This window comes from Chiloscyllium punctatum, chromosome 40 (assembly GCF_047496795.1).
Source record: "Chiloscyllium punctatum isolate Juve2018m chromosome 40, sChiPun1.3, whole genome shotgun sequence".
In the NCBI taxonomy this organism is placed as follows: Eukaryota; Metazoa; Chordata; class Chondrichthyes; order Orectolobiformes; family Hemiscylliidae; genus Chiloscyllium; species Chiloscyllium punctatum.
Window position 1 is genome coordinate 52,059,225 of NC_092778.1, and position 27,310 is coordinate 52,086,534.

At 41.7% G+C, this 27,310-nt stretch overlaps 1 protein-coding gene across 6 annotated transcripts in view; it reads left to right on the top strand.

Annotated features, from left to right (window-relative positions):
* Positions 1-27,310, top strand: part of LOC140464608 (transmembrane protein 94-like) — a 157,614-nt gene that overhangs the window by 39,953 nt on the left and 90,351 nt on the right. For all 6 annotated transcript variants that reach the window (XM_072559888.1, XM_072559890.1, XM_072559889.1 and 3 more), the window contains exons 12-17: positions 87-393; positions 4,920-5,093; positions 16,091-16,193; positions 18,952-19,127; positions 23,211-23,383; positions 26,434-26,557. In XM_072559888.1, the coding sequence (XP_072415989.1) occupies positions 87-393; positions 4,920-5,093; positions 16,091-16,193; positions 18,952-19,127; positions 23,211-23,383; positions 26,434-26,557 (1,057 nt within the window). The remainder of the gene's footprint in view (positions 1-86; positions 394-4,919; positions 5,094-16,090; positions 16,194-18,951; positions 19,128-23,210; positions 23,384-26,433; positions 26,558-27,310) is intronic.

Below are 27,310 nucleotides of genomic sequence, written 5' to 3' on the forward strand. Positions count from 1 at the left end.
TTGTATGAGGCTGGGCTATTATCAGGGCCAGTGCCTGAAACACAGGAAATTTGATGCAATTGTGTTTTTTTTTCTCTCTTTCTCAGCCTGAGTTGCTGTCCAATGCAGTAATGGCGGATCACCAGACCAATTTTGCTATAGAAATGCTCAGCCTCTCTCAGAATCAGCAGGACGCAACTCACATCTGGTTCGATGATTCCAACTGGCAGGAGCACAGTCCCTCACTAAGGCCACTTGGTCTAAGCATCCTGCTTGGTCTTTGCGATCCTACTTCAGCAGCCAGAGTATTCCAGATGACTGATCACCTTTCCCACATAGCTTTGAAGAAGAGCCGATGGAGCTGTTTGCCTGTTCAAATATCAGGGGGGTTATGTGAACTGCCAAGGATCATTGGTAAAATTGAAATATCATACAGGATGTTTTATTGTTGACAATATTGTTCATTGTGGTTTATTTTATGATTGAGCCATTTTCTCCTTTGACTTTCACAATGATGCAAAAAAAATCACGAAATAAAAACAAAAGGAACTGTGGATGCTGAAAATCAGAAACAAAAACAGAAAATGCTGGAAAAGCTCAGGCAGCATCTATGGAGAAAAATCAAAGTTAACATTTTGGGTCCAGTGACCCTTCCTCTGAACTAACTATAAAATCACTAACTTTGGTTTGGCTCAGTATATTAAAGAATCAGTCAGACTAAATCAGCATGGGTTTGTTTACAAATCCAGAGAGACAGTGACAGAGATGGAGAAATCTGTTGAACATGTCGTGTTAAATTCACTAAAATGTATTTCCTACCTAAGTTTGCTTTTCTTTCCCTTCAATTATTTCAAAAACAAGTCTAAATATATATTTCTGACATTAGAGATATGTTGCACAGGTGACATATTTTCAAATATGCATTTTTTATTTGAGATCAATCTACTGAGTCAAAGCGAGAGTATGATTAAAGTACCATTTTGTTTGTAGCAAGGATATCTAAGCCATGATTCAAATAGAGAGGTTTTTTGGGTGCATTTTTCTTTCCAGGTTGAAAATCAAAATGCATCTGTTATTAACCAAAGCACAACTTAGGGGTTTTGTTTTTCCAAATGAATTTAAGATGAAATGCAAGATTAATTGTGGCAGGTTTTTGAAATGAGCTATTAGCCGTGGTTTTTTTATATTTCAGGGAGAATAAGAAATGGGTAGATTATATGGAAACACATCATTTTACAGCACAGAAACGGCTCCACAAAAGCTTTCTTCCAGCTATTTTATTCAATCTTTCTAGCACATCCTACATTTCCTTTTTTTTTAGGTTCTTTTTAAGTGCTTGCATGGTGTTTCAGTTTAACTACTTGTACTACAGGAAGGATGTGGAGGCATTGGAACGAGTGTAGAGGAGGTTTACCAGGATGTTGCCTGGCATGGTAGGAAGATCGTATGAGGAAAGGCTGAGGCACTTGGGATTTTTCTCATTGGAGAAAAGAAGGTTTAGGGGAGATTTGATAGAGGTGTACAAGATGATTAGGGGTTTAGATAGGGTTGACAGTGTGAATCTTTTTCCGCGTGTGGAGTCAGCTGTTACTAGGGGACACAGCTTTAAATTAAGGGGTGGTAGGTATAGGACAGATGTTAGGGGTAGATTTTTTACTCAGCAGGTTGTGAGTTCATGGAATGCCCTGCCAGTAGCAGTGGTGGACTCTCCCTCTTTATGGTCATTTAAGCGGGCATTGGACAAGCATATGGAGATTATTGGGCTAGTGTAGGTTAGGTAGGCTTCGGTCGGCGCAACATCGAGGGCCGAAGGGCCTGTACTGCGCTGTATTTTTCTATGTTCTATGTTCTATTGTAAGCTAACAATTTCCACATTGTAACAACTCTCTGATTAGAAAACATTCTCCTTTATTCCTTGTTGGATTTATTAGTGACGACTTTTTCAATGGCTGCAAGTTCTGGTTTCTCCAATTAAGTGCAAGTAACTTCACTATATCTAACATATCAACTCCTTGCCTTATCTTAAATGCTTCTATCAAGTCACTCTTTATGTTTTGTTTTTCTAAAGTAAAAATCCCCACCCTGTTTAGTCTTTCATGTTAGGTACAACCACAGGTTTATAGCATCAAAGTCAAGATTAGTGTGATGCTGGAAAATCACAGCAGGTCAGGCAGCATCCGAGGAGCAGGAAAATCCTGCTTTATAGCAACTTAGTTTATATCATCAGCCTCGAATTCATTTTTTCACTTTGCCAATCAAGGCTTCATTAATCAAGGCTCTTGGGGAAGTTGAATATAATTTTTCTGCTTTTCAATTCCATTCCATTCCTTTAGAAATGAATCCTTTTTTAAAAATGGTTTTATTACCAGGCATCACTACTTTTAATGATTCATGTGTCTGGAATCCCAGAACTCTTTGCACCTCTACCCCTTTTTAAATTTTTCTAAAGGGTATGTGACCACTTTAAACTTCATACTGAAAGGTATCAACTTGCTGTTAAATTGAAATTAACTTCAACTTTGTCAGCACCTATTTGTTAGAGTCTTCCTGCATCTTGCTGCAATCTTCCTCTGTACACCAATTCAGTTGCTTATTTTCTTTTGCTATCTGTCTGAAGGCAGATCCTTGACAATTACTTGCTGAAGTACAATAAACTGCTATTAATCATTCTGTGGAGTAGAATTAGGGGGCCTGTGCTGAGTCTGCATCAGCTGGATTGTTGGTATTAGTCTGATCCAAACATGCCAACTGAATGAACCAAACCCCTACCCCAAATTTGTACTGTCACCAAATTTTGAAGTTATGCTTCCAATTCCAAAATTCAAATCATTTCTATAAATGGTAAGCATCAGTGATCCCGGCACTTATGCTTTTGAAACGTCATTTTCCACCTTTTGGAACTGAATAATTGCCTTTAACCTCTTTACTCTACTTACTGTTTAGTAGCATTTATGAGTATACAAAAAGCCAGAGAATTCCCACTTGCACACTTCTGCACCTCACAAATTGTGCGTGCAATCCTTGATGACTCTGCGTACAATTCCTGTCTGTTCATATCAAGGTCAGATGTACAATGCAGTTTGCAAGCTGTCTTGGATTGCAAGAGCTTTGTGCTGTGGAGGTGGGCCTGATTGAAAGTTTGTTTCTCTAACATGGTATCCTAGCTCCCAAAAAGGTCAAAGGACCCCTGCCTTACTTCTCACCTTCCTCAGTTCACATGCAAGTCCATGGTCCCTCAGACCATCCATAGCATCCAATGCCATCTCTAAAGCTCATGCATCCTCCATAGTAATGCACCCACTATGCACCATGTACACTCTTCCAATTCCATGCAATATCAATGGAAAATATTGGCATTCCTTAACATGAAAGATGAACCTCTAAACCATCTAATAAAAGCCTGTATATAATTGATCATGAGAAAAATATACTGTATTCTGACATGCTGGAAAATGAATTTAAAATACTTGTGAAGCTATTAGTTTTTTGTTAAAAGGGACAAAAGGACAATCTGTTGTTCAAATGTCTTGAAACTGTTAATCCTACTCAGATAAATGAAACACATACAGCACGGAAACAATCAGATCTTGAAACTCAGTCAGGAATTGCTAATGGTCATAGTTGTTCAAACAATAGATTAGTTTCTGCACCAAATACAGAAATTGCTGGAAAAGCTCAGCAGGTCTGACAGCGCCGGTGGAGAGAAATCAGAGTTAATGTTTCTGGTCCAGTAACCCTTCCTTTATTTCTGATTTCCAGCATCTGCAGTTCTTTCAGTTTTGATTAGTCTCTGCAGATGGTTGGAACTTATGGAGGGTTTTGTTCGTCCGGGTGTAAGTCTTTTCAAGAATTAAAGCCAGGACTTAAAAAAAATTAGAAAAAATTAAATTTCAATAGAAAGGATTACAGAACAAGCTGACAGAACATTTTATAACATTTTTCCAACTTCGTCCATTGGAAAAGCACTGCCATGCATGTGAACAAATATACATGACAAACTTTGAAGAATGTATCTCTATGGTGAATTACTATATTAAAACCACATCTACATGAAAATGCACTATTTAATATTGACAATTGAAGATTATCAAAACATTTTATACCCAGATTTCCAAATGATCCAGAGATCTCAGCAGGCTTTCCATTCCCTTCATGATGTGCTTTTAGTTGGTTTCTAAAATTCCACAGCAATTAGACGAAAATACTGTGCAGGGAGGAAATTTGATTTCCACCTATTTACCTCAGTGGCCGTGTACATTTAGGTACTCCTGATCCATTGGAAGGTGTAAGAAAAATGGCATTTGAATGGGCATGTGGTGGAAGATTGGATTATCTCCTAAAAATAAACTAACTCTGGACATGTGCATGCCGAAATGAACATCCAGATAAAGATTTGATCCAAACAATTTGAAAATCCATTGATTTATTACATAAGTCTTTGATATGTGTTGCCATGATCACTTTAACATTGAATACCAGAATATTTACCTTTATTGGCTTTTGTGCTTGTTAATGCATATTCAAACAGGAAACACACCTATATCTCCTGCCACAAAGAGCCCTCAGCTCTCAGCGGTATCACTTTATCAACCGCAGAGCAAAACTGTCACTTTAGGGATTTGATGAAGGTGTTTTTGAGATTTGATTTTAATCATTCAGATAAATACATTTGTTATTCAATTGTTGCCATCCACAATGCTTTTCAGTACAGGCATTCTGTTTTTTTTAACACTCACTCATTAGTACAAATCTAATGAAAAAATGTAATTAAGACTTTTCAGTTAAAAGTCATCTTCAGCAACACTAGTTGCATGGTATAGTTTGCTCTGTGCTTGTAATTATGATTTTCTTAAATACTTTAAACATTGCAGGTATGGCCCAATAATGTTCCTCCTACCACTTCCTGTCATAGATTAATTGAAACCTACTTTATCTCGCAGGCTTCACCTCCTCTGCAAGGAACCTCTTCCATAAGCAAACGTACACTGCTGCGTACACGTCAACCGCAATGACTAACACACAGGAAGCATCACCATGGGAACCATCATTCATCACCAAAAGAAAGCTGCCTCTGAGTCATATGATAAACCTGCTTGTGCACACTTCTAACTCAGGCTCGTAAATCCAATTTATTTTGATTTCCTTTCCTTGCATTGCTAAATCTCTAATCTAAGACATAGACAGCAAGAATAGTGCAGATACAAGGGACATAGACAATAGGTGAGAAAGACTTGGGCCACAGATCTTTGGTCAGATCTCACAAAGCACGCCCTGCTGCCCTTATAGTTGGCAATTTTGAATGCCACCACCAATTGTGACAAATACACTGCAGTCACTGTTGATTGGTTTGAAGGCATACTGTATAAATAAAAGCAGAAAGTGCTGAAAAGAAATTATAGGTCCGACAGCATTTGTGCAGGGAAAAGCAAGATTAACATTTCAGTCGCTGACATTTTTTCACCTGTTCTATCTTGAAAAGGAACGGCTATGACATTCTTGAGCTTCTTAGTAAAATTTCTTTTTCAGTTTGTCCCTCTCAGACTTCACACCTGAGAACATTCCAAATATATATTCCAAAAATCTAGACCAACATTATACTAAACCAATAAGAGCAGTACTGAGTGAGCACTGCACTGTGGGAGGTGACATCTTTCAGATAAGTCATCAAACATGCTTGCTTAAGTGGGTGTAAAATATCTCGTGGTATCTTTCAAAGATACCCTTGTATCCCAGCTAAAATTGTGTGTCCTTATGAGGTGTAAATTGGCTGCTACTTTTCCAATATTACAACAATAAGTCGACATCAAAAAATGTTCATTGGTTGTAAAGTGCATTGAGACTTCTCAAAATCATGAAAGATGCTGAATAATCTTGATCCATCCACATTTCGGATGTAGAATTAATATTCCATTCCACCATGTGTTTGGGTATAAGCTGAAAAAGAGATATTACCCATCATAGAAGCAATTACCCGTTATAGAAGCAGGATTCGATAATGTAAATTGGATAGTGAGAAAATAAGAGATGAGTTTTCCCCCACCACCAACCACCAAAATATACTTAATTCATAAATAAGTGAAGGTGCCATTAGATAATAGTGCAAGTTTCTGCATCATGATAGGTCCTGCCTGGAATTCCAACTGGGGCGTCTGGTCCTGGAGCCCACAGCTGTAAAATGGATTAGGGTGGACTTTTTAAAATTTCTTTTTTTTTCTTTCTTATATTATCATGGAAGGGCTGCTATTCTGAACTTTTATTTATCAATTTTTCTCAAGTATTGTGATTTCGTACTTTTGAAAGACTGTAATGCTGGACTTTTTAAAAAAATTTTCTCTTTTTTCCTTAAAATTTTGCACTCAAGAATCAGTATCTAGGTACCCATGTCAGTAAGATGGCACCCAAATGTGGCGACTTGCAAACCTTTCATTGTACTCATGTGAGTACGTTGACAATAAAGCTAATTGAAATTCAAATTCTAATTCAAGTTCAAGTTTAGCGTAACAGAAAGTGCAAAGCAAATTTGTTTATTTCTATACAGTGTGTGACATTTTGAGCCTTGATCACTGCAGTTGTAGTTACGGTTTATAGTTTCATATTCACTTCATGTCAGATATAGAGATTTGAATGGTTTCCATCCCCAAAGTATTTTATAGCAGGAAGGGCCCTGGACAATGATCTTTCTGCATTGGGTATTTGCACAATTGAGGTTTTTTAGAGTAAATGCAATGCATTCTAGACTGGATCCATAGAGTGGTTTATAACTAATCACACTGGGAAGTTCTAGCCTAGTTGTCTCTGGCTTCAGACAGATTATCAGATTATTCAATATAGAAATCAGTTGAGAAAAATTACTGGCACAATACACTTCCTAACTTATTTTTATAAATACTATTAATCAAATAAATATACAAGTAGAACCTATAAAATTAGACTAATTGAATCGTTCGGCCTCACAACTAACTGATCTCACCATTTAACTTCCTCAGACACATTACCAGAGGCAAAAGCCAGGATTTTCTGCAGGTATTAAGAAGCCTGCCAAAGTGATCCAAGTCATTGTAAGCAGGGAATTGTTCCAGGGATTCAACCTGGATGAACCTGTACACCCTTCACCTTATCCTACATTGCCAAAGGAAATGGGGGCATATCAAAAATGGACAGAGGTATTAGACAATAGACAATAGGTGCCTGAGTAGGCCATTCTGCCCTTTGAGCCTGCACCACCATTCAATATGATCATGGCTGATCATCCTTAATCAGTATCCTGTTCCAGCCTTATCTCCATAACCGCTGAAAATGTATTGCTGGAAAGCATAGCAGGTCAGGCAGCATCCAAGGAACAGGAGAATCGATGTTTCGGGAAGAAGGGCTGATGCCCAAAACGTCGATTCTCCTGTTCCTTGGATGCTGCCTGACCTGCTGCACTTTTCCAGCAACACATTTTCAGCTCTGATCTCCAGCCACCACTCTCTGGGTGAAGAAGTTTCTCTTCATCTCTGTCCTAAATGGTCTACCCTGTATTTTTAAGCTGTGTCCTCTGGTTTGGCACTTGCCCATTAGCGGAAACATGTTTCCTGCCTCCAGAGTATCCAATCCTTTAATAATCTTAAATGTCTCAATCAGATCCCCTCTCAGACTTCTAAACTCAAGGGTATACAAGCCCAGTTGCTCCAGTCTTTCAGCGTAAGGTAATCCTGCCATTCCAGGAATTGACCTCATGAACCTACACTGTACTCCCTCAATAGCCAGAATGCCTTTCCTCAAATGTGGAGACCAGAACTGCACACAATACTCCTGGTCTCACCAGGGCCCTGTACAGCTGCAGAAGAACCTCTTTGCTTCTATACTCAATCCCTCTTGTTATGAAGGCCAGCATGCTATTAGCCTTCTTCACTACCTGTTGTACCTGCATGCTTACCTTCATTGACTGGTGTACAAGAACACCCAGATCTCTCTGTACTGCCCCTTTACCTAAATTGATTCCATTTAGGTAGTAATCTGCCTTCCTGTTCTGGCCACCAAAGTGGATAACCATACATTTATCCACATTAAACTGCATTTGCCATGCATCTGACCACTCACCTAACCTGTCCAGGTCACCCTGTAATCTCCTAATATCCTCCTCACATTTCACCCCGCCACCCAGCTTAGTATCATCATCAAATTTGCTAATGTTATTACTAATACCATCTTCTATACCATTAATACATATTGTAAAAAGCTGCGGTCCCAGCACTGATCCCTGTGGTACCCCACTGGTCACTGCCTGCCATTCCACAATTGAGCCATTTATCACTACTCTTTGTTTCCTGTCAGCCAACCAACTTTCAATCCAAGTTAGTACTTTGCCCCCAATTTTGCTCACTAACTTCCTATGTGGGACTTTATCAAAAGCTTTCTGAAAGTCCATCGACTGGATCTCCCTCATCCATCTTCAGAGTTACACCCTCAAAAAATTCCAGAAGATTAGTCAAGCATGATTTCCCCTTCATAAATCCATGCTGACTCTGACCTATCCTGTTACTACTATCCAGATGTGTCGTAATTTCATCCTTTATAATAGACTCTAGCATCTTTCCCACCACTGAGGTCAGACTAACTGGTCTATAATCTCCTTTCTCTTCCACTCCTTTCTTAAAGAGTGGTACAACATTACCCATCCTCCAATCCACAGGAACTGATCCCGAATCTATCAAACTCTGGAAAATAATCACCAACGCATCCACGATTTCTCGAGCCACCTCCTTCAGTACCCTGGGATATAGATCATCAGGCCCCGGGGACCTATCAACCTTCAGACCTAACAGTCTCTCCAACACCAATTCCTGGCAAATATAAATTCCTTTCAGTTCACGTCCTTCAGCCACTGTTACCTCAGGGAGATTGCTTGTGTCTTCCCCAGTGAACACAGATCTGAAGTACCAAATCAATTCTTCTGCCATTTCTTTGTTCCCCATAATATATTCCCCCGCTTCTGTCTTCAAGGGCCCAATTTTAGTCTTAACCATTTTTTTGCCTTTCACATACCCAAAAAAGCTTTTACTATCCTCCTTTATATTTTTGGCCAGTTTACCTTCGTACCTCATTTTTTCTCTGCGTATTTCCTTCCTAGTAATCCTCTGTTGTTCTTTAAAAGCTTCCCAGTCCTCCATTTTCCCACTTATCTTTGCTATGTTATACTTTTTCTCTTTTAACTTTATATGTTTCTTAACTTCCCTCGTCAGCCACAGCCACCCATGCCTCCTCCTAGGATCTTTCTTCCTTTTTGGAATGAACTGATCCTGCATCTTCTGCATTATACACAGAAATATCTGCCATTGTTCCTCCACTGTTGTCCCTGCTAAAGTATTGCACCATTGAACTTTGGACAGCTCCTCCCTCATAGCTCCATAGTTCCCTTTATTCAACAAAAATATTGTCACTTCCGATTGTAACTTCTCCCTCTCAAATTGCCGATTGAAGCTTATTGTATTATGGTCACTACTTCCCAATGACTCCTTCACTTCGAGGTCCCTGACCAATTCTGGTTCATTGCACAATACCAGATCCAGAATTGCCTTCTCCCTGGTAGGCTCCAGCACCAGCTGTTCTAAGAATCCATCTCTGAGGCACTCCACAAAGTCTCTTTCTTGAGGTCCAATACCATCCTGATTCTCCCAGTCTACCTGCATGTTGAAATCCCCCATAACAACTTTGCGACAAGCCAATTTCAGCTCCTGATTCAATTTACATCCAACATCCAGACTACTATTTGGGGGCCTGTAGATAACTCCCAAGAGGGTCTTTTTACCCTTAGAATTTCTCAGCTCTATCCATACTGACTCTACATCCCCTGATTCTAGGTCCCCCTGCGCAAGGGACTGAATATCATCCCTTACCAACATGTCCGTCAGTCTGTCCTTACATAGCACGTGTAGCCTTGAATATTCATTTCCCAGGCCCTGTCCACTTGAAGCCACGTCTCAGTTATCCCCACAATATCGTATCTGCCAATTTCCAAAAGAGCCTCAAGCTCATCCATCTTATTTCTAATGCTTCGTGCATTCATATATAGTATTTTTAATTTGTTACTGCCCTCACCCTTCCCATCAACTCCTATTTCACTCAACCTTACAGCATGATCACTTTTTGAGTTTTCTGCTTCATTGATACAGTTGTCTTTCTTAACTTCCCTTGTTCTAACTTTCCCTTCAATTTCCTTAATATCCAGTTTGTCCCCTCCCCCCTGCTACTTAGTTTAAATGTAGCTGTGTTGCAGTAGCAAACCTGCCTGCCAGCATGCTGGTCCCTAACCTATTAAGGTGCAAACCGTCTCTCTTGTAGAATTTATGCTTACTACAAAACATACCCCAGTGATCCAAGAATTTAAATCCTTGCTTCCTGCACCAGTTCCCTAGCCACACGCTCAAGTCCATTATCTCCCTGTTTCTGGCCTCACCAGCCCGAGGAACTGGAAGCAAACCGGAGATAACCACCTTTGACGTCCTGCTTTTCAGCCTTCTTCCTAGTTGTCCGAAGTCAAGCTGTAGTATGTTCCTCCTCTTCTTCCCGACATCATTTGTGCCGACATGTACCACCACCTCTGGCTCTTCACCTTCGTCCTTGAGGATTTCCTGCACTCTGTCTGTGATGTCTTTAATCCTGGCACCAGGAAGGCAACACACCATCCTTAAGTCCCGCCTGCAGCCACAAAAACCCCGGTCAGTTCCTCTCACTATGGAGTCCCCTATTACCACGGCTCTGTGCGATGTCCGACTCTTCCGCTCTGCCTCCATGCCAACTTTTGATTGATAGACCTGGTCGCCTCGCAGACTGGCAGTGTCATCTGTCTCTACTGTTTCCAAAAGATTCAACTTGTTCCTGGCAGGTACTTCCCCCAGTATCTCTTGCACCTGTCTCCTCTCTGCCTTCCTCATCATCTGCTCTCTTCTGCTCTTTTCTGATATGGTCGGTATAATAACCTCTCTGAAGGTCTTGTCCAGAAAGATCTCGTTCTCTCGGATGAGCCTAAGGTCCTCAAGTTCTTTCATCAGTGCTGCAAGATGCTCTGTCGGTAGCTGAACGTGCACACACTTTCCACACTTATACGAGCCAGACACACCAGAGTCATTGACCTCCTACATCAAGCACGTAGCACACTGAACCAGCTTGGCAGTCATGTCTTCACCCTCTTCAACTGTGGCGTAATCACTTCACTCAACCTCCTTGTCAAAGACTCCTGAACACACCCACTCAAATAACAATCTCTTACCTTCCTGACTGGCTTGGCGCTCCGACTTCACTTCCGCCCAGGACCCACCGTTCTCTGCTGCAAAAAGACCATTGGCGTCGGGTTATTTCTTAAATAACAATCACTTATCTTCCTGACCGGCTTTGCGCCCCGACTTCACTTCCGCCCAGCACCCACCATTCTCTGCTGCAACAATTGAGTGGGTGGGTTTTGAATGAGCTCTCAGTGATCTTATTCAGTGAAGGTCTAAAGGATTGCACATACCATCTGATTTACATTCTGACATTTGTACCCTTTCTAAGAATACCTAGGTGTTATTGGCACTGAGTGTTGCTATGTTCTGTCAGGGAATGATGGAATTTTCTCTTCCTAAATTTCCCCTGTCCTTTTCATAGATCCTAATCACTGTCCTGTCATTGAATACCAAGGTGAAGGGGCTTTTGGCTTAAGTAGTTTGCAACAATCTGTTACAATTGTTAGTATTATGAGCAGGTCCTGGGAACAGTATAGTTCCAGACAGGCATGAGCCCACCGAGGAGGAATGAGCTAGCTCTCCCTTATTCAAACCAACTTTAGCTCGTGACAAGGTTAAGTTGAAAAAGATCCCTTCCTTCATGGAAAACCTTTCTGACTCCAAATGTATTAATGTTTTAAAAGGAACCAATTTAACTAGGCTTTCTTGAGTTAGAGATGTGCAGGTTACATGAATTGGACATGCCAAATTGCCCAATTTGAGCTCTCTGTCAATGTGAAAATTTAAACATGTATCTTGCAAGTTTGCTTCGACCACAGCACGCAATCTGCCTGCATCGACAGCTATCTTTCTCTGTATGAATAACTATCCCAGATTTACTCTCTTCTCAGTTAATTTAGAACTCAACAAATAGACAGGACAGAGCCTCCCCTTTGATATATTTTCAAGAGATCCTCTCAGACATTTGTAAATAAATGATAGTTCCTGTGTAACTTAAATTCTTCAGTTTAGAATGCATTCCTTGTATGATAACAGGAAGGGGTATTTGTTAATCTTTCATTTCATCTTACTTGTTCATTTCACGTTCGTTATTTTAAATGTGAGATGATGGCGAATATATTGACCACTGGTTAACCACATAGTGTAGTCTGTGGTTCTTGGTTTTAATCAGTGATGTTCATGAGGATAGTTCAAAGGCAAACATTACATAACTTGTCCAAAAATAAACATTTTGGTGTTGACTAGTGCTAATGATTAGTGCTGTAGAGTTGTGATCTTTATGTTTCTAATCAACCAGTTCAAGGATATTATTACACAGCTCTGAAGCAGACAGGACTTGTACCCATGCCTCCTGCTCCGAAGTAAGGTCCTACCGCCTCAGCCCAGGAGCCCTCAACAATGTTTATATCTATACCAGCATTTGTTCCAGATACAGTATTGGTCTATTCTTATATGTGTGCACATGTGATTGAGAGTGTTTGACCAGGATTTTCTGGGTCCTCTGAGGGTAAGCTGAGAGGCCAGAAACCTGAAAAGATGGCAGAGTGCCCAAAATCTACATATTACTATATCATTTTGACAATATAGACAGTTCCCTTACCCTGTGAGAGGATAGTCAAGCTACTTAAGTGAACAATTCCTGTTGTGATTGGAAACAGGGCCAGGTGGATCTCATTGAGTATGAGATCCCTGATTGAGCTGAAAATGTGTTGCTGGAAAAGCGCAGCAGTCCAGGCAGCATCCAAGGAGCAGGAGGGTCGACATTTCGGGCATGAGCCCTTCCTCAGGAATGAGGAAAGTGTGCCAAGTGGGCTAAGATAAAAGGTAGGGAGGAGGGACTTGGGGGAGGGGCGTTGGAAATGCGATAGGTGGAAGGAGGTTAAGGTGAGGGTGATGGGCCAGAGTGGAGGAGGGGGCAGAGAGGTCAGGAAGAAGATTGCAGGTTAGGAAGGTGGTGCTGAGTTTGAGGGTTGGGACTGAAACAAGGTGGGGGGAGGGGAAATGAGGAAACTGGAGAAGTCTGAGTTCATCCCTTGTGGTTGGAGGGTTCCTAGGCAGAAGATGAGGCACTCTTCCTCCAGCCGTCGTGTTGCTATGGTCTGGCGATGGAGGAGTCCAAGGACCTGCACGTCCTTGGTGAAGTGGGAGGGGTAGTTGAAGTGTTGAGCTACGGGGTGGTTGGATTGCTTGGTGCGGGTGTCCCAGAGGTGTTCTCTGAAACGTTCCGCAAGTAGGCGGCCTGTCTCCCCAATATAGAGGAGGTCACATCGGGTGCAGCGGATGCAGTAAATGATGTGTGTGGAGGTGCAGGTGAATTTGTGCCGGATATGGAAGGATCCCTTGGGGCCTTGGAGGGAAGTAAAGGGGGAGGTGTGGGCACAAGTTTTGCATTTCTTGCGGTTGCAGGGGAAGGTGCTGGGAGTGGAGGTTGGGTTGGTGGGAGGTGTGGACCTGACAAGGGAGTCACGGAGGGAGTGGTCTTTTTGGAATGCTGATAGGGGAGGGGAGGGAAATATATCCCTGGTGGTGGGGTCCGTTTGGTGGTGGCAGAAATGATGATGGATGATACGATGTATATGGAGGTTGGTGGGGTGGTAGGTGAGGACCAGTGGGGTTCTGTCCTGGTGGCGGTTGGAGGGGCGGGGCTCAAGGGCGGAGGAGTGGGAAGTGGAGGAGATGCGGTGGAGAGCATCGCCGATCACGTCTGGGGGGAAGTTGTGGTCTTTGAAGAAGGAGGTCATCTGGGTTGTACGGTATTGGAACTGGTCCTCCTGGGAGCAGATGCGGCGGAGAGGAAGGAATTGGGAATATGGGATGGCGTTTTTACAGGGGGCAGGGTGGGAGGACGTGTAGTCTAGGTAGCTGTGGGAGTCGGTCGGTTTATAGTAAATATCTGTGTTGATTCGGTCGCCCGAGATAGAAATGGAGAGGTCTAGGAAGGGGAGGGAGGAGTCTGAGATGGTCCAGGTAAATTTGAGGTCGGTGTGGAAGGTGTTGGTAAAGTGGATGAACTGTTCAACCTCCTCATGGGAGCACAAGGCAGCGCCGATACAGTCATCGATGTAGCAGAGGAAAAGGTGGGGGGTAGTGCTAGTGTAGCTGCGGAAGATGGACTGTTCCACATATCCTACAAAGAGGCAGGCATAGCTGGGGCCCATGTGGGTGCCCATGGCTACTCCTTTGGTTTGGAGGCAGTGGGAGGATTGGAAAGAGAAGTTGTTCAGAGTGAAGACCTGTTCAGTCAGTCGAAGGAGGGTGTCAGTGGAAGGGTACTGGTTGGTATGGCGGGAAAGGAAGAAGCGGAGGGCTTTGAGTCCTTCATGATGGGGGATGGAGGTGTATGGGGACTGGATGACCATGGTGAAGATAAGACGTTGGGGACCGGGGAAGCGAAAATCATGGAGGAGGTGGAGGGCGTGGGTGGTGTCCCGAACGTAGGTGGGGAGTTCTTGGACTAAGGGGGACAGGACCGTGTCGAGGTATGCAGAGATGAATTCGGTGGGGCAGGAACAGGCTGAGACAATGGGTTGGCCGGGGCAGTCAGGTTTGTGGATTTTGGGCAGGAGGTAGAAATGGGCGGTGCGGGGTTGTTGGACCTGGGCCCAGGTTAACAACTCCAATCAGGGATCTCATACTTGACGTGATCTAGCCAGTCACTACAATTCCCAACTCTGCATGCATTTTGGCCATGTTGGGAGGACCTGTTGCTGTGGGCATATAACCCAATGAAATCTGAAATTCTCTCATCAGGTTATGTGGGGCTCCTTTATGATCATTCCTTGGACCACAGAGGCCTGCAGCAATAATGGCCATTCTTGTGATGATGGCACTGAGCTTGCTCAGTCAGACCTCTCACCTTAATTTACCAGTCAGCTTTCAGACCCCTGAAGGCAGCCTCCTGTTGGAAAAGCAGGGAGCCAGAACCATGACAGGCTTTGGGACCCTCTTGCCTTGTTGGCTTCAGCTCTTGTAGGGATATTTCCTTCTCCCATCCCTCAATAATGTGACCTGCTCACTTATGTTATTTTAGTGATTTTAAAAGTATTAAAATGAGAGGAGGGGTTGCCTCAAAATGGAGGCACCAGCTCTCTCTCTCTCTATCTATCTATCTATCTATCTATCTATCTATCTATCTACCTATCTCTTACCTTAACTCCAGGTTTTATTGCATTCCATCTGGAGAGTATGCTATTGGTCCAAAGTGTGAGGTTGTTGTTTACTTTTGACTCTGATGTCAGAATCCCAAACCAAAAAGCAAAATTTTATCTCCATTCTGAACCTATTTCTGAATGGGCTAGGTTCTCCGGAACATTATCTGGGGATAGGTTAATTTCCACAGGAAGACATTCCTCCAAATTCCTCTTACCAAACCTGCTGTGCGGATGGCTGTTAAGGTGTATCGGGTCTGCCTGTACTGATTGCAAAACAATACTTTTCACTGTACTTAGATGCATTTGACTCCAATAAATCAAATCAAATCAAATCAAGATTATTACTTCTTCATTCCTTAGGAATCCTCTATAGCTAGGTAGTGTAGACACAACTAGAGAGAGACAATCTCACACTCCTATTCACATGCTGACATGTATAAAATGCATGCCCATCTGTACAAACCCCTGTGCCTAGGCAAACTCTCACCACACACTCTCACTCACACACACGTATGATATATTCTCACATACACAGTTTTATCTATATATTTGCTTCTCTCAGGAAATTGCATAGCTTTAATTGAGGGAGGAGAGTGCGAATTTCCTTCACATAAGCAACTGCAATTGTTTGAGAGAATGTAAATTGGAAAGACTGTCTTTACTTTTCTGTCACTGTTTGCACATATTACAGTTAGACAATGATTTGAGTGAGTTTTTCTGATATGATCTTAAATGAATGCTATTTTTTATTGACAGAAGAAATGCAGCTATTCTCCTATGGGTCTGCTGACACAATCTTAGATGCTTGCAGTGAATTCTGGGATGGAAATGATATTTGTCCACTTTCTCAGTGCTCCAGGTAATAACACGACCTTTACATTGATAAACTTTCAGGTACTTTTGTACATCAGACATTTCATGGACATCTCAGGGTAGATAGATAGAAGCTCCTTCCTCTGGTGGTGACAGTCTATATCTAGGGAGCATATCCTTAAAATTAGATCTAGGCCATTCAGGTGGTTGTCAGGAAATACTTCTCCACAAAAAGGATAGAAAAATCTAGAATTCTCTCTCTTCAAAAGATTTAGATTCAGATTCAGATTTTATTGTCATGTGTACTAAAGTACAGAAGTACAGGGGTACAATGAAAATGTATAACGTAGCCACACAAGGTGCCATTTTAGGTACCAAAGTACCATTTTAGGTACCAAAATACTAAGGTACAGAAAAATGTAAGTACAAAGTAGTCAGAGAAACAAGAGTTAAAAAGTTAAGCATTATTTCATAGAATAGGTAGAAAAATAAAGAAATAAGTTAATAGTTAATATTAAAGTCATTCGGAAGATAAAGGAATAAGTTAAAAGTGCAAGTCTTTGATGAGAAATTATTGAGGCTAGTGCTAATATGAAAATGTTGAATTGAGATTGTAAGGGGTATTCAAAGTTATCAAGGCAGGTAAGTTGATCTTTGATCTGGGTGAGACATGATCAAATTCAATGGCAGAGCAGACTCAGTTGTTAAATGGTGTACTCAAGTTCCTATGTTTCTTCCTATTCTTCAGCACCCATTAATCTAGTGCTTTAAACTGTAGTATTCTTAAATAGGATTGTGTTTCTGCTGATATTGAACTTGCAGGTCCATATGTTAACATGTGTACTCTGTCCTGATTGAAGGCTTTCAGCTTCACCTGCAGGTTGGGCACAGCAGTAAAACAATGTGCTAAAGGGTAATGATTGTCCACTTGAAACAGTAACTTTTCCTCTGGCCAACAATTCGCTACATTGATGACTGCATTGGCGCCACCTCGTGCTCCCGCGAGGAGGTTGAGCAATTCATCAACTTCACCAACACATTCCACCCTGACCTTAAATTTACCTGGGCCATCTCTGACACCTTCCTCCCCTTCCTGGACCTCTCCATCTCCATTAATGACGACCGACTTGACACTGACATTTTTTACAAACCCACCGACTCCCACAGCTACCTGGATTACACCTCTTCCCACCCTACCTCCTGCAAAAATGCCATCCCGTATTCCCAATTCCTCCGCCGCCGCCGTATCTGCTCTCAGGAGGACCAGTTCCACCACAGAACACACCAGATGGTCTCCTTCTTTAGAGACCGCAATTTCCCTTCCCACGTGGTTAAAGATGCCCTCCAACGCATCTCATCCACATCCTGCACCTCCGCCCTCAGACCCCACCGCTCCAACCGTAACAAGGACAGAACGCCCCTGGTGCTCACCTTCCACCCTACCAACCTTCACATAAACCAAATCATCCGCCGACATTTCCGCCACCTCCAAAAAAACCCCACCACCAGGGATATATTTCCCTCCCCACCCGTTTCCGCCTCCTGCAAAGACCGTTCCCTCCATGACTACCTGATCAGGTCCACGTCCCCCTACAACCCACCCTCCCATCCTGGCACCTTCCCCTGCCACCGCAGGAACTGTAAAACCTGCGCCCACACCTCCTCCCTCACCTCTATCCAAGGCCCTAAAGGAGCCTTCCACATCCATCAAAGTTTTACCTGCACATCCACTAATATCATTTATTGCATCTGTGCTCCCGATGCGATCTCCTCTACATTGGGGAAACTGGGCACCTCCTAGCAGAGCGCTTTAGGGAACATCTCCGGGACACCCGCACCAATCAACCACACCGCCCTGTGGCCCAACATTTCAACTCTCCCTCCCACTCTGTCGAGGACATGGAGGTCCTGGGCCTCCTTCACCGCCGCTCCCTCATCAACAGATGCCTGGAGGAAGAACGCCTCATCTTCCGCCTCGGAACACTTCAACCCCAGGGCATCAATGTGGACTTCAACAGTTTTCTCATTTCCCCTTCCCCCACCTCACCCTAGTTCCAAACTTCCAGCTCAGCACTGTCCCCATGACTTGTCCGGACTTGTCCTACCTGCCTATCTCCTTTTCCACCTATCCACTCCACCCTCTCCTCCCTGACCTATCACCTTCATCCCCTCCCCCACTCACCTATTGTACTCTATGCTACTTTCTCCCCACCCCCACCCTCCTCTAGTTTATCTCTCCATGCTTCAGGCTCACTGCCTTTATTCCTGATGAAGGGCTTTTGCCCAAAACGTCAATTCCGCTGCTCCTTGGACTGAACTGCTGTGCTCTTCCAGCACCACTAATCCAGAATCTGGTTTCCAGCATCTGCAGTCATTGTTTTTACCACAACAATTCCTGTGAGTTATAGTGCTCACACAAGTGAGGATGTGCACTCCCTAGTTCCAGACACTAATTCAAATCTTCCTTTTGGGGCCTGGAGGATTGCACTGACTTAGTCACTGAACTCTTTCAAAGAGACACTTGGCCTTTGTACTGTCACTAAAGGGTAACAAACAACTTTCAGCAGGTTCCCTTTCTTTTTGTGCAACTCCCTGCACCTCAGCAGTATCAAGGTGTTGAGCATACTTCTCTGCTGCGCTTTTGTGGTCTATTTTCCACCGCATAATCACAACCTCCCATTATAAAATCCATCACAGACCAAACTCTGTACCACCAGTGAGTCTGTTCCCTATACTAAAATATCAGAGTTTTAATATTTAATCATTTTCAATTTATTTTTCTTTGCAAATATTTGCTTTTGCAGAAAGAAAATCTTTGATTTTTATCAACGTGCCTGTCTGACAGGAGAGTGCATTGCCTTATCTTATAAGCCAGTGTTCCATACCTTGCAGTCCAGTGATGATGAGACGAGTCCTCAAGTATCTTTGAAAACTAAAAGCTACAGCCAAGCAGATACTTCAGCAGCACTGGACCTGGAAGGTTTGTTACAGTTGATTCTTGTGTGTCAAAAATTAGGAAATAACCTACCCAGATCAAAAATACTCAAATTTAGTATTCTGGAATATTTTGCTTCTAGGAAACGTGCTGTGAGAAACATGTGGGTGATTATACAATGTGGGTACAACTCCAGCTTGCCTTCACAGGATTCAGAGATGGAAATGTTTAGAGGGAATGTTTAGGCACCTTGTTTCACTTGGCCCTTTTCTATAAATAGCATATCATGCAGGGGATTGACCTCCACTACTGCAGCAGACAGTCGTTGGGATAATGGTGGCAACAGTGGAACAAAGAAGGTAGAGAATCCCAACTGTCTAGTATCTAGTGTGATCTTTATTTTTATCTGACTGACTGTCCCATTGTATGTAAGTGATGAAAGGAAATCAGGGCCTAGAGACCCCCTGTATTTCATCTTCCTGTGCTAACATTGCTGTCAGGAATCACCAGAACAGGAATGGTAGTAGTCATGGGGAAGGCTTTCCAATACCTTCATTCTGGAGTAAATGAGTGCAGTAATGAGCATTTGCCTCTCTCTCTCTTGGGACTGACAAATGTATCCTTTTTACACAGTAAAAGCAAGAGTGAAAAAGTCACAGTGGACTGAACAGAACTAACTCAAAGGATAGATTTCCATCACTATACAGGTGCAAATGCAGAGGGGGACATACACAAAAATCGCTGATAGCCATTGTGGTGATTCACCAGCACATTCTGTCCCTGAGTTATTTTCCCAGGGGAGGGATCAGCCAACAGAAGGTAGGCAATAGAGAGAAGATAATAGTTTATTAAGGCCTATTGTTGGCAGTCAATTGAAATTTCCAGTTGACCTGGGATAAGGCCATTTTGCATTTACAGAAATCTCAGTGACAGTCTTAGGGCCGGCACTCCAGGCAGGCTAAGAGGCCTTCCCCACCTGTCTGTCTCAGAGAATTCCTTTCCACAAGGGTTGCCTGAGTGCTGAGGTCAGTTCTTAACTTAAAATCTTTAAAAGTTTGGGGGATGTCTGCCACAAGATGAAGCCACCTTCTGTTCTCTCTCCAACGCAAACTGTAGAGGGCGGCTCCTCCCGAACTAAATATGCTCTTATTTAACCTTCAACTTTGGGAGATGGCAAGCCATTCTTAATGGATTGGCAAGTTCATCTTCCGGCCACTAGTTAGCCAATTTGGGGAAAATCACTAGCATTTGTTTCTGCCACACTGTAGGGTAATGACCCCATCTGACTTTGAATCATAAACTTGAAATCCTATCCCAGAAATGCTGAATATGGGACAGATAACATGATGTAAATATAAACTTTCACTCAGATGTTTAACAGTGTGTAAATAGTGTTTACTGCTGATCTTGAAGAAAGCTACTCAGAAAGGCAAATGCAATGATGGCATTTATTTTGATAGGCCTTGAATATAAAAGCAGGGATGTACTTCTAAGACTCTATAAGGCTGTGGCCAGACCAAATTTGGAGAATTGTGTGCAGTTTTGAGCCCCACATCTGAGGAAGGATGTACTGGGCCTGGCACGAGTTCAGAGGAGGTCCCAGGAATGAAAAGCTTAACATATGAACAATGTTTGAGGATTCTAGGTCTATACTCAATGGAATTTAGAAGGATGAGGGGGAATCTAATTGTAACATACAGAAGACTGAATGGCATGGACAGAGTAGATGTTGGAGATTGAAATGTGCTGGAAAAGCATAGCCAGTCAGGCAGCATCCGAACAGCAGGAGAGTCAACGTTTCAAGCATGACATTGACTCTCCTCCTCCTTGGATGTCACCTGATCTCCAGCATCTGCAGTTCCTCACTTTCTCCAGAGTATTTGTTTGAAAAATATTTCCATTGGGAGGAGAGACTAGGACCTAAGGGCACAGCCTTAGAGTAAAGGGAAGACCTTTTAGAACAGAGATAAGGAGAAACTTCTTCAGCTGGAGAGTGGTGAATCTATGGAACTCATTGCCACAGAAAGCTGGGGAGGCCAGGTCATTAAGTTTACTTAAGACAAAGATGGATAGGTTCTTGAGTATCAAGGGGATCAAATGTTACAGGGAGAAAGTGGGAGAATGGTGTTGAGAAACTTAGTAGCCTTAATTGAATGGTGGTGGAGACTCGATGGGCTGAATTGCCTAATTGCTTCTCCTATGTCTTATGATCTCAAGGAAGGAATAGCAAATACTGTGAGATGACATTCCTTTCAGAAACCACAAGGATCAGTGTTGGGGCCCCAGCTATTCACAATCAGTATCAATGATTTGGATGTGTGGGCCAATTGGATTATTTCCAACTTTGCAAATGATCCAAAATTTGGCAGGAATGTGAGTTGTGAGAAAGATGCAATGAGACTTCAGGGGATTTAGACAGGCTGAGTGAGTTGTCGAGAGTAAGGCAGATGGAACATAATGTGAATAAATCTTTGTTGAGTCACTATGGTGCAACTTGCAGATGGTAAACCCTGCTGCCACTATGAGTCAGTCGGAGAGAGAGTGAATATTGAAAGCTGTGTTTGGGGTGCCAATCATGGTCATAGAGTTGCACAGCATGGAAACAGACCCTTCAGTCCAACTCGTCCATCCTAACCAGATAACCTGAATTAATCTCGTCCAATTTGCCTGCATTTGACCCATCTCCCTCTAAACTCTTCCTCTTCATATATCCATCCAGATGCCTTTTAAGTATTGTAATTGTACCAGCCTCCACTACTTCCTCTGGCAGTTCATTCCATACACACACTACCCTCTGTGTGAAAATGTTGCCCCTTAGGTCCCTTTTATATCTTTCCCCTCTCACCATAAACCTATGCGCTCCAGTTCTGGACACCCACTCCCCCCCACCCCCACCCCAAAGAAAAGACCTTGTCTATTTACCCTACCCATGCCCCTCATGATTTTATAAACCTCTATAAGGTCATCCCTCAGCCTCTGACACTCCAGGGAAAACAGCCCCAGCCTCTCCCTATAAAACCTCAAACCGTCCAAACCTGGCAACATCCTTGTAAATCTTTTCTGGAGCTTTTCATGTTTCACAACATCCCAATTAAGTGAGCTGTTTTGTCTTAAGAGGTTTGAAATTCATGAGTGTTGATGGAACTGCACACATCCAAGTAAGTAAAAAATATTCCATCACACACTTTATGAGTGCCTTATAGGTGGTGAGCAAGCACTAAAGAGTCAGGAGATAAGTTACTTACTATAGAAATACTATACACTGAACTATTCTTGTAGCCACTGTACTTAAAAGGCTAGTTTATTTCAGTTTCTGGCATACAGTAGCTATGCGTATGGTAAGCAACCAATTATACTGCAGTATTTTCAAAGCCAGCATACCAGGAAATTAAAAACATATATTTTACTGAACTCAAAGACTTCAGTAAAATAAATAATTATTGACTGGATTAAGATAGAAACTAGTCATTGGTAGACAACATATTGTTTCATGATTTTGAAGATGAGGCAATTTTTTTTGCCATGAAGGGGAGATTTAAATTCTACAAATATGAAATTAGCTCAGTGAGGGTAGTCAGCTGTAATTATCAAAATAATACCCCATTACAAATACGGTGACCCCTCTTCAACAAGGTGGATGTTTTTCAAGGATTTTTACAATGAGACCAACATTGACAGAGCACAAGTCATGATTTCAAAGTTTATAATTGACTGCCGTCAGCAGGAGCCTCAATAGCACATCCTCTGAGGAAATGTATAATAATTGACAGCAACTTCTGAATTTCCATCTTTACTCTACACATGTGTGGACTCCAGAAATAACTGCCAGCTACATTGGAGTAATGATGGTGAATGCTGATAATTTCACTATCATCATCTCTGCAAAATCTGGGCCACAATCTCAATGTAAAAAAGACAGCTTTGCAGAGATGTAGTGAAGGAACCCATTGATGTTTCTTGAATAATCATGCATATTTGAGTGAATAAAAAAAAATTTATTAATGGATCTAAATGTTTATGCAAATATGTTTAGCAAAATGCTTTATTAAATAAACATTAATTTATTGATTTTACTACCTAATGGGGTTTTTATTTACAATAATTACATCATTTTTGCTTATATTTCAGAATTAACTTTTGATCAGGAAGATAATTTGCACCCTCTTGACAATCAGATCTTACTTGGTCTCATATCTTCCCAATACCAAGCCAGACTAGATATGGTCCATCTGATCGATGGCTTAGATAACACCTGTATCCGATTTGTTTACTTTTCCTTGGAAAATGAGCTAAAAAGCAAGGTAATACGCTCATAATTATAAATGATTCCTAATTTAAGTATTGAGTATGATCATTGCATTTTTTTTCTTATGGGGCCACCACCTTCTACGTTGAATGCAAGCAAAAGAAGAAGTTATTTTCAAAATATCAACAGAAAAATGTTTAGCCTTGATGTTGGAACACTGATGATGATTTTTGCAATAAACAGAAAGTCATTAGTGAAGATTTTTTCTTTCTGTTATATATTAAGAACATGTTTGTAGTCTTACTATGAATAGTAAGCAATACAAATTTCCCCTCACTGTGAAGGCAATGCTTCACGATGGTCCATTACCTTCTTTTCTTAATTGCTCCATTAAATTTGACAGATTTTTGATCTCAGATTTCCTCAATGTGGTGTTAACACTGAAATGACCACTGCAGCGCGATCCTAGTTCATATTATGGTTATAAAAAAAACACAATGTATGGTTTTTATGAAAATGCTTTACATGCTCCTTTGTATGTGGGGCTATTCTTAACACCCAATCTAGTTGAGTGATGGTTGCTATCCTGTTATCAACACTGAGAAATGTATCACCAGAAATGTACAGCACAGAAACAGACCCTTCAGTCCAACACGTCCATGCCAACCATATATCCTAACCTAATCTAGTCCTATTTACCAGCACTTGGCCCATATTCCTCTCAACCCTTCCTATTCACATACACATCCAGATGCCTTTTAAATGCTGCAATTGGACCAGCCTCCACCACTTCCTCTGGCAGCTCATTCCATACATGCACGATTCTCTGTGTGAAAACATTTGCCCCTTTGATCCCTTTTTTATCTTTCCCCTCTCAATCTAAACCTATGCCCTCTATTTCTGGACTCCCCCTACCCCAGGGAAGACACTTTGTTTATTTATCCAATCCATGCCCCTCATGATTTTATAAACCTCTTATAAGATTACCTCTCAGCCTCTGAAGCTCCAGGAAAAACAGCCCTAGCCTATTCGGCCTCTCCCTTTAGCTCAAATCCTGCAACCCTGGCAACATGCTTGTAAATCTTTTCTGAACCCTTTTAAGTTTCACAACATCCTTCCACTAGAAAGGAGATCAGAATTGCACACAATATTCCAACAGTGGCCTAACCAATCTCATGTACAGCCGCAGCATGACCTCCCAACTCCTGTACTCAATACTCTGACCAATAAAGGAAAACATAGTAAATGCCTTCTTCACTATCCTTTCTACCTGTGTCTCTACCTTCAAGGAGCTATGAACCTGGACTCCAAGGTCTCTTTGTTCAGCAACACTTCCTAGGACCTTATCATTAAGTGTATAAGTCCTGCTAAAATTTGCTTTTCCAAAATGCAGCGCCTTGCATTTATCTAAATTAAACTCCATCTGCCACTCCTCGGCCCATTGGCCCATCTGATCAAGATTCCAATGTATTCTGAAGTAACCCTCTTCGCTGTCCACTACACCTCCAATTTTAGTGTCATCTGCCAACTTACTAACTATACCTCCTATGTTTACATCCAAATTATTTACATAAATGACCCAGCACCAATCTTTGTGGCACTTCACTGGTAACAGGCCTCTCCTCTGAAAAACAACCCTCCACCACCACCCTCTGTCTTCTACCTTCAAACCAGTTCTGTATCTAAATGGCTAGTTCTTTCTGTATTCCATGAGATCTAACCTTGCTATCCCGATTTTTTCCCATGGGAAACCTTGTTAAATGCCTTACCAAAGTCCATATAGGTCATGTCCACCACTCTGCCCTCATCAATCTTCTTTGTTACTTCTTCAAAAAAACTCTTATCAAATTCGTGAGACATGATTTCCTACACACAAAGCTATGCTTTCTATCCCTAATCAATATTTGCCTTTCTAAATAAATGTAAATCCCGTCCCTCATGATTCCTTCCAACAACTTGCCCACCACCGATGTCAAGCTCACCGGTCTATAGTTCCCTGGCTTTTCCTTACCACCCTTCTTAAATAGCGGTACCACGTTAGCCAACCTCCAGTCTTCCGGCACCTCACCTGTGACTATTGATAATACAAATATCTCAGCAATGGGCCCAGCATTAACTTCCCTAGCTTCCCACAGAGTTTTAGGGTACACCTGATCAGATCCTGGGGAGTTATCCACCTTTATGCTTTTCAAGACATCCAGCACCTCCTCCTCTGTAATATGTATATCTCAATAATAAAATGAAGCTCATGCAAGCAATGTACAACCCTGACTATGCAGACATTCTGAAGAATGGTCACTGGACTTGAAATGTTAACTCTGATTTTTCTCCACAGATGCTGCCAAACCTGCTGCGTTCCTCCAGCAATTCCTGTTTTCAATGCAGACATTGAGTTCAGTTGGAAATTGGCCTATTGCACAGAGCATGGGCTAAATGGAAAGGAATTTCCCACAGCTTGTTGATGCTCCTTGTTTAAGTTTATGATTCTGTATGCCTAGTTTATGCAAAATCCTTCTTAAGACAATCAAGCTTGAAAGTCTCCTTTTTCACATTCTAAAAATTATTCAATGTTGCGAAATGGAATCAGTGTTAATTTCACATATTCTTCACTAGAAAACGCCTATCTTTATAGAATCATTTAGGAACTTACAGCCCAGGAACTAGTCATTCAGGTTAGCAGTTCTATGCCAGTATTCATACTCCACATGGGCTACTTTCCATCTGATTTCACCTCACTCAATCAGCGTACCCTTCTTGCAATCCAGCTTCTCCTCAAATGCATCTCTACTATTTGCCTCAGACACATCAATAGAATTTCAGTACTGGAAGGGTTAACATTCACATTTTTATAAGGTACTGCACCATTTGTCAAAAAATCTGCATGTTTCTTTCTTTCAAAGCGTTTGAGAGTTTCTACTCTGTGTATTGTGAAATGCTCTGACCTCACAGCCCTCTGCTGGTACATTGTGGAATTGGGCAGATTACTGCATGCTGATATGCAGCCACCTCCTCACCATTTTGGACATTGCTAATGACAAAGAAAACTTGCCAAAATTGTCTGTTTATACCAGAATGTTGAAATGTTTACATTTTATGTTTTTGTAGGAATTTGCTGAGAAGATGGGCCTGGAAACTGGCTGGAATTGTCACATCTCATTGCAATCGAATAGTTTTGTTCTCGAACCTGATCATCTGATGCCCACTTCCCAAAATATTGTAGAGCAACAAGGTTATATGCCTCTTTTCCAAAGTTATGTTGAAGTTTTGATAAAGATGTGACTCGAAAATGAAGCCCTATTTAATTCCATATTGTGAAAGAGCTTTCCTGAGTGCATTCTAAGTACTGGCTGTCAATAAAGAATTAATTATCTGATGGAATTTTCAAGTATTGCAATTTGATCCCATGTTTTACTGTACTGCTTAAGGTATTTCTGCTTATAAATGTCAGTTAACAATCTTACTTTACAAGTTTGCCTTGTGTATACTAGTGATATGAGATTTTACAACGTAATTTCAAACTAAATGTATTTTAAGTTGTCAAATGATATGGTACTACTCACATGAGTCTCTATGTCGATTTATTGATGCTTTTTCTGTATGAGCATATTCTCTATTCTAATTGTCATTTTTCACAGCACTAAGGAGCATTTGGGATTTTAAAAAAAAATTATTGTACATACCTTGTCATTTACTTGAAACTTGTCTATTATTGTTTTATCTGTTATATGTTATCACGCTCTTTGTGCACTTTCTAATTTTGTGTGCACTGCATGCAAAATAAAACTTTTCACAGTACCTAAGTACATGTGACAATAAAAAATCAAATTAAATTAAAATACATGAACACAAATCTTCTAAACAGCATCAATGATAAGCGGATTACTGGTGTACTCATAAATTCCCACAAAGCAGGACTTCCATTCCCGACTCACAGAAATATCGGCAGAGCATCCCTCAGGAAACTCAGCTGTGGCAGAGTAGT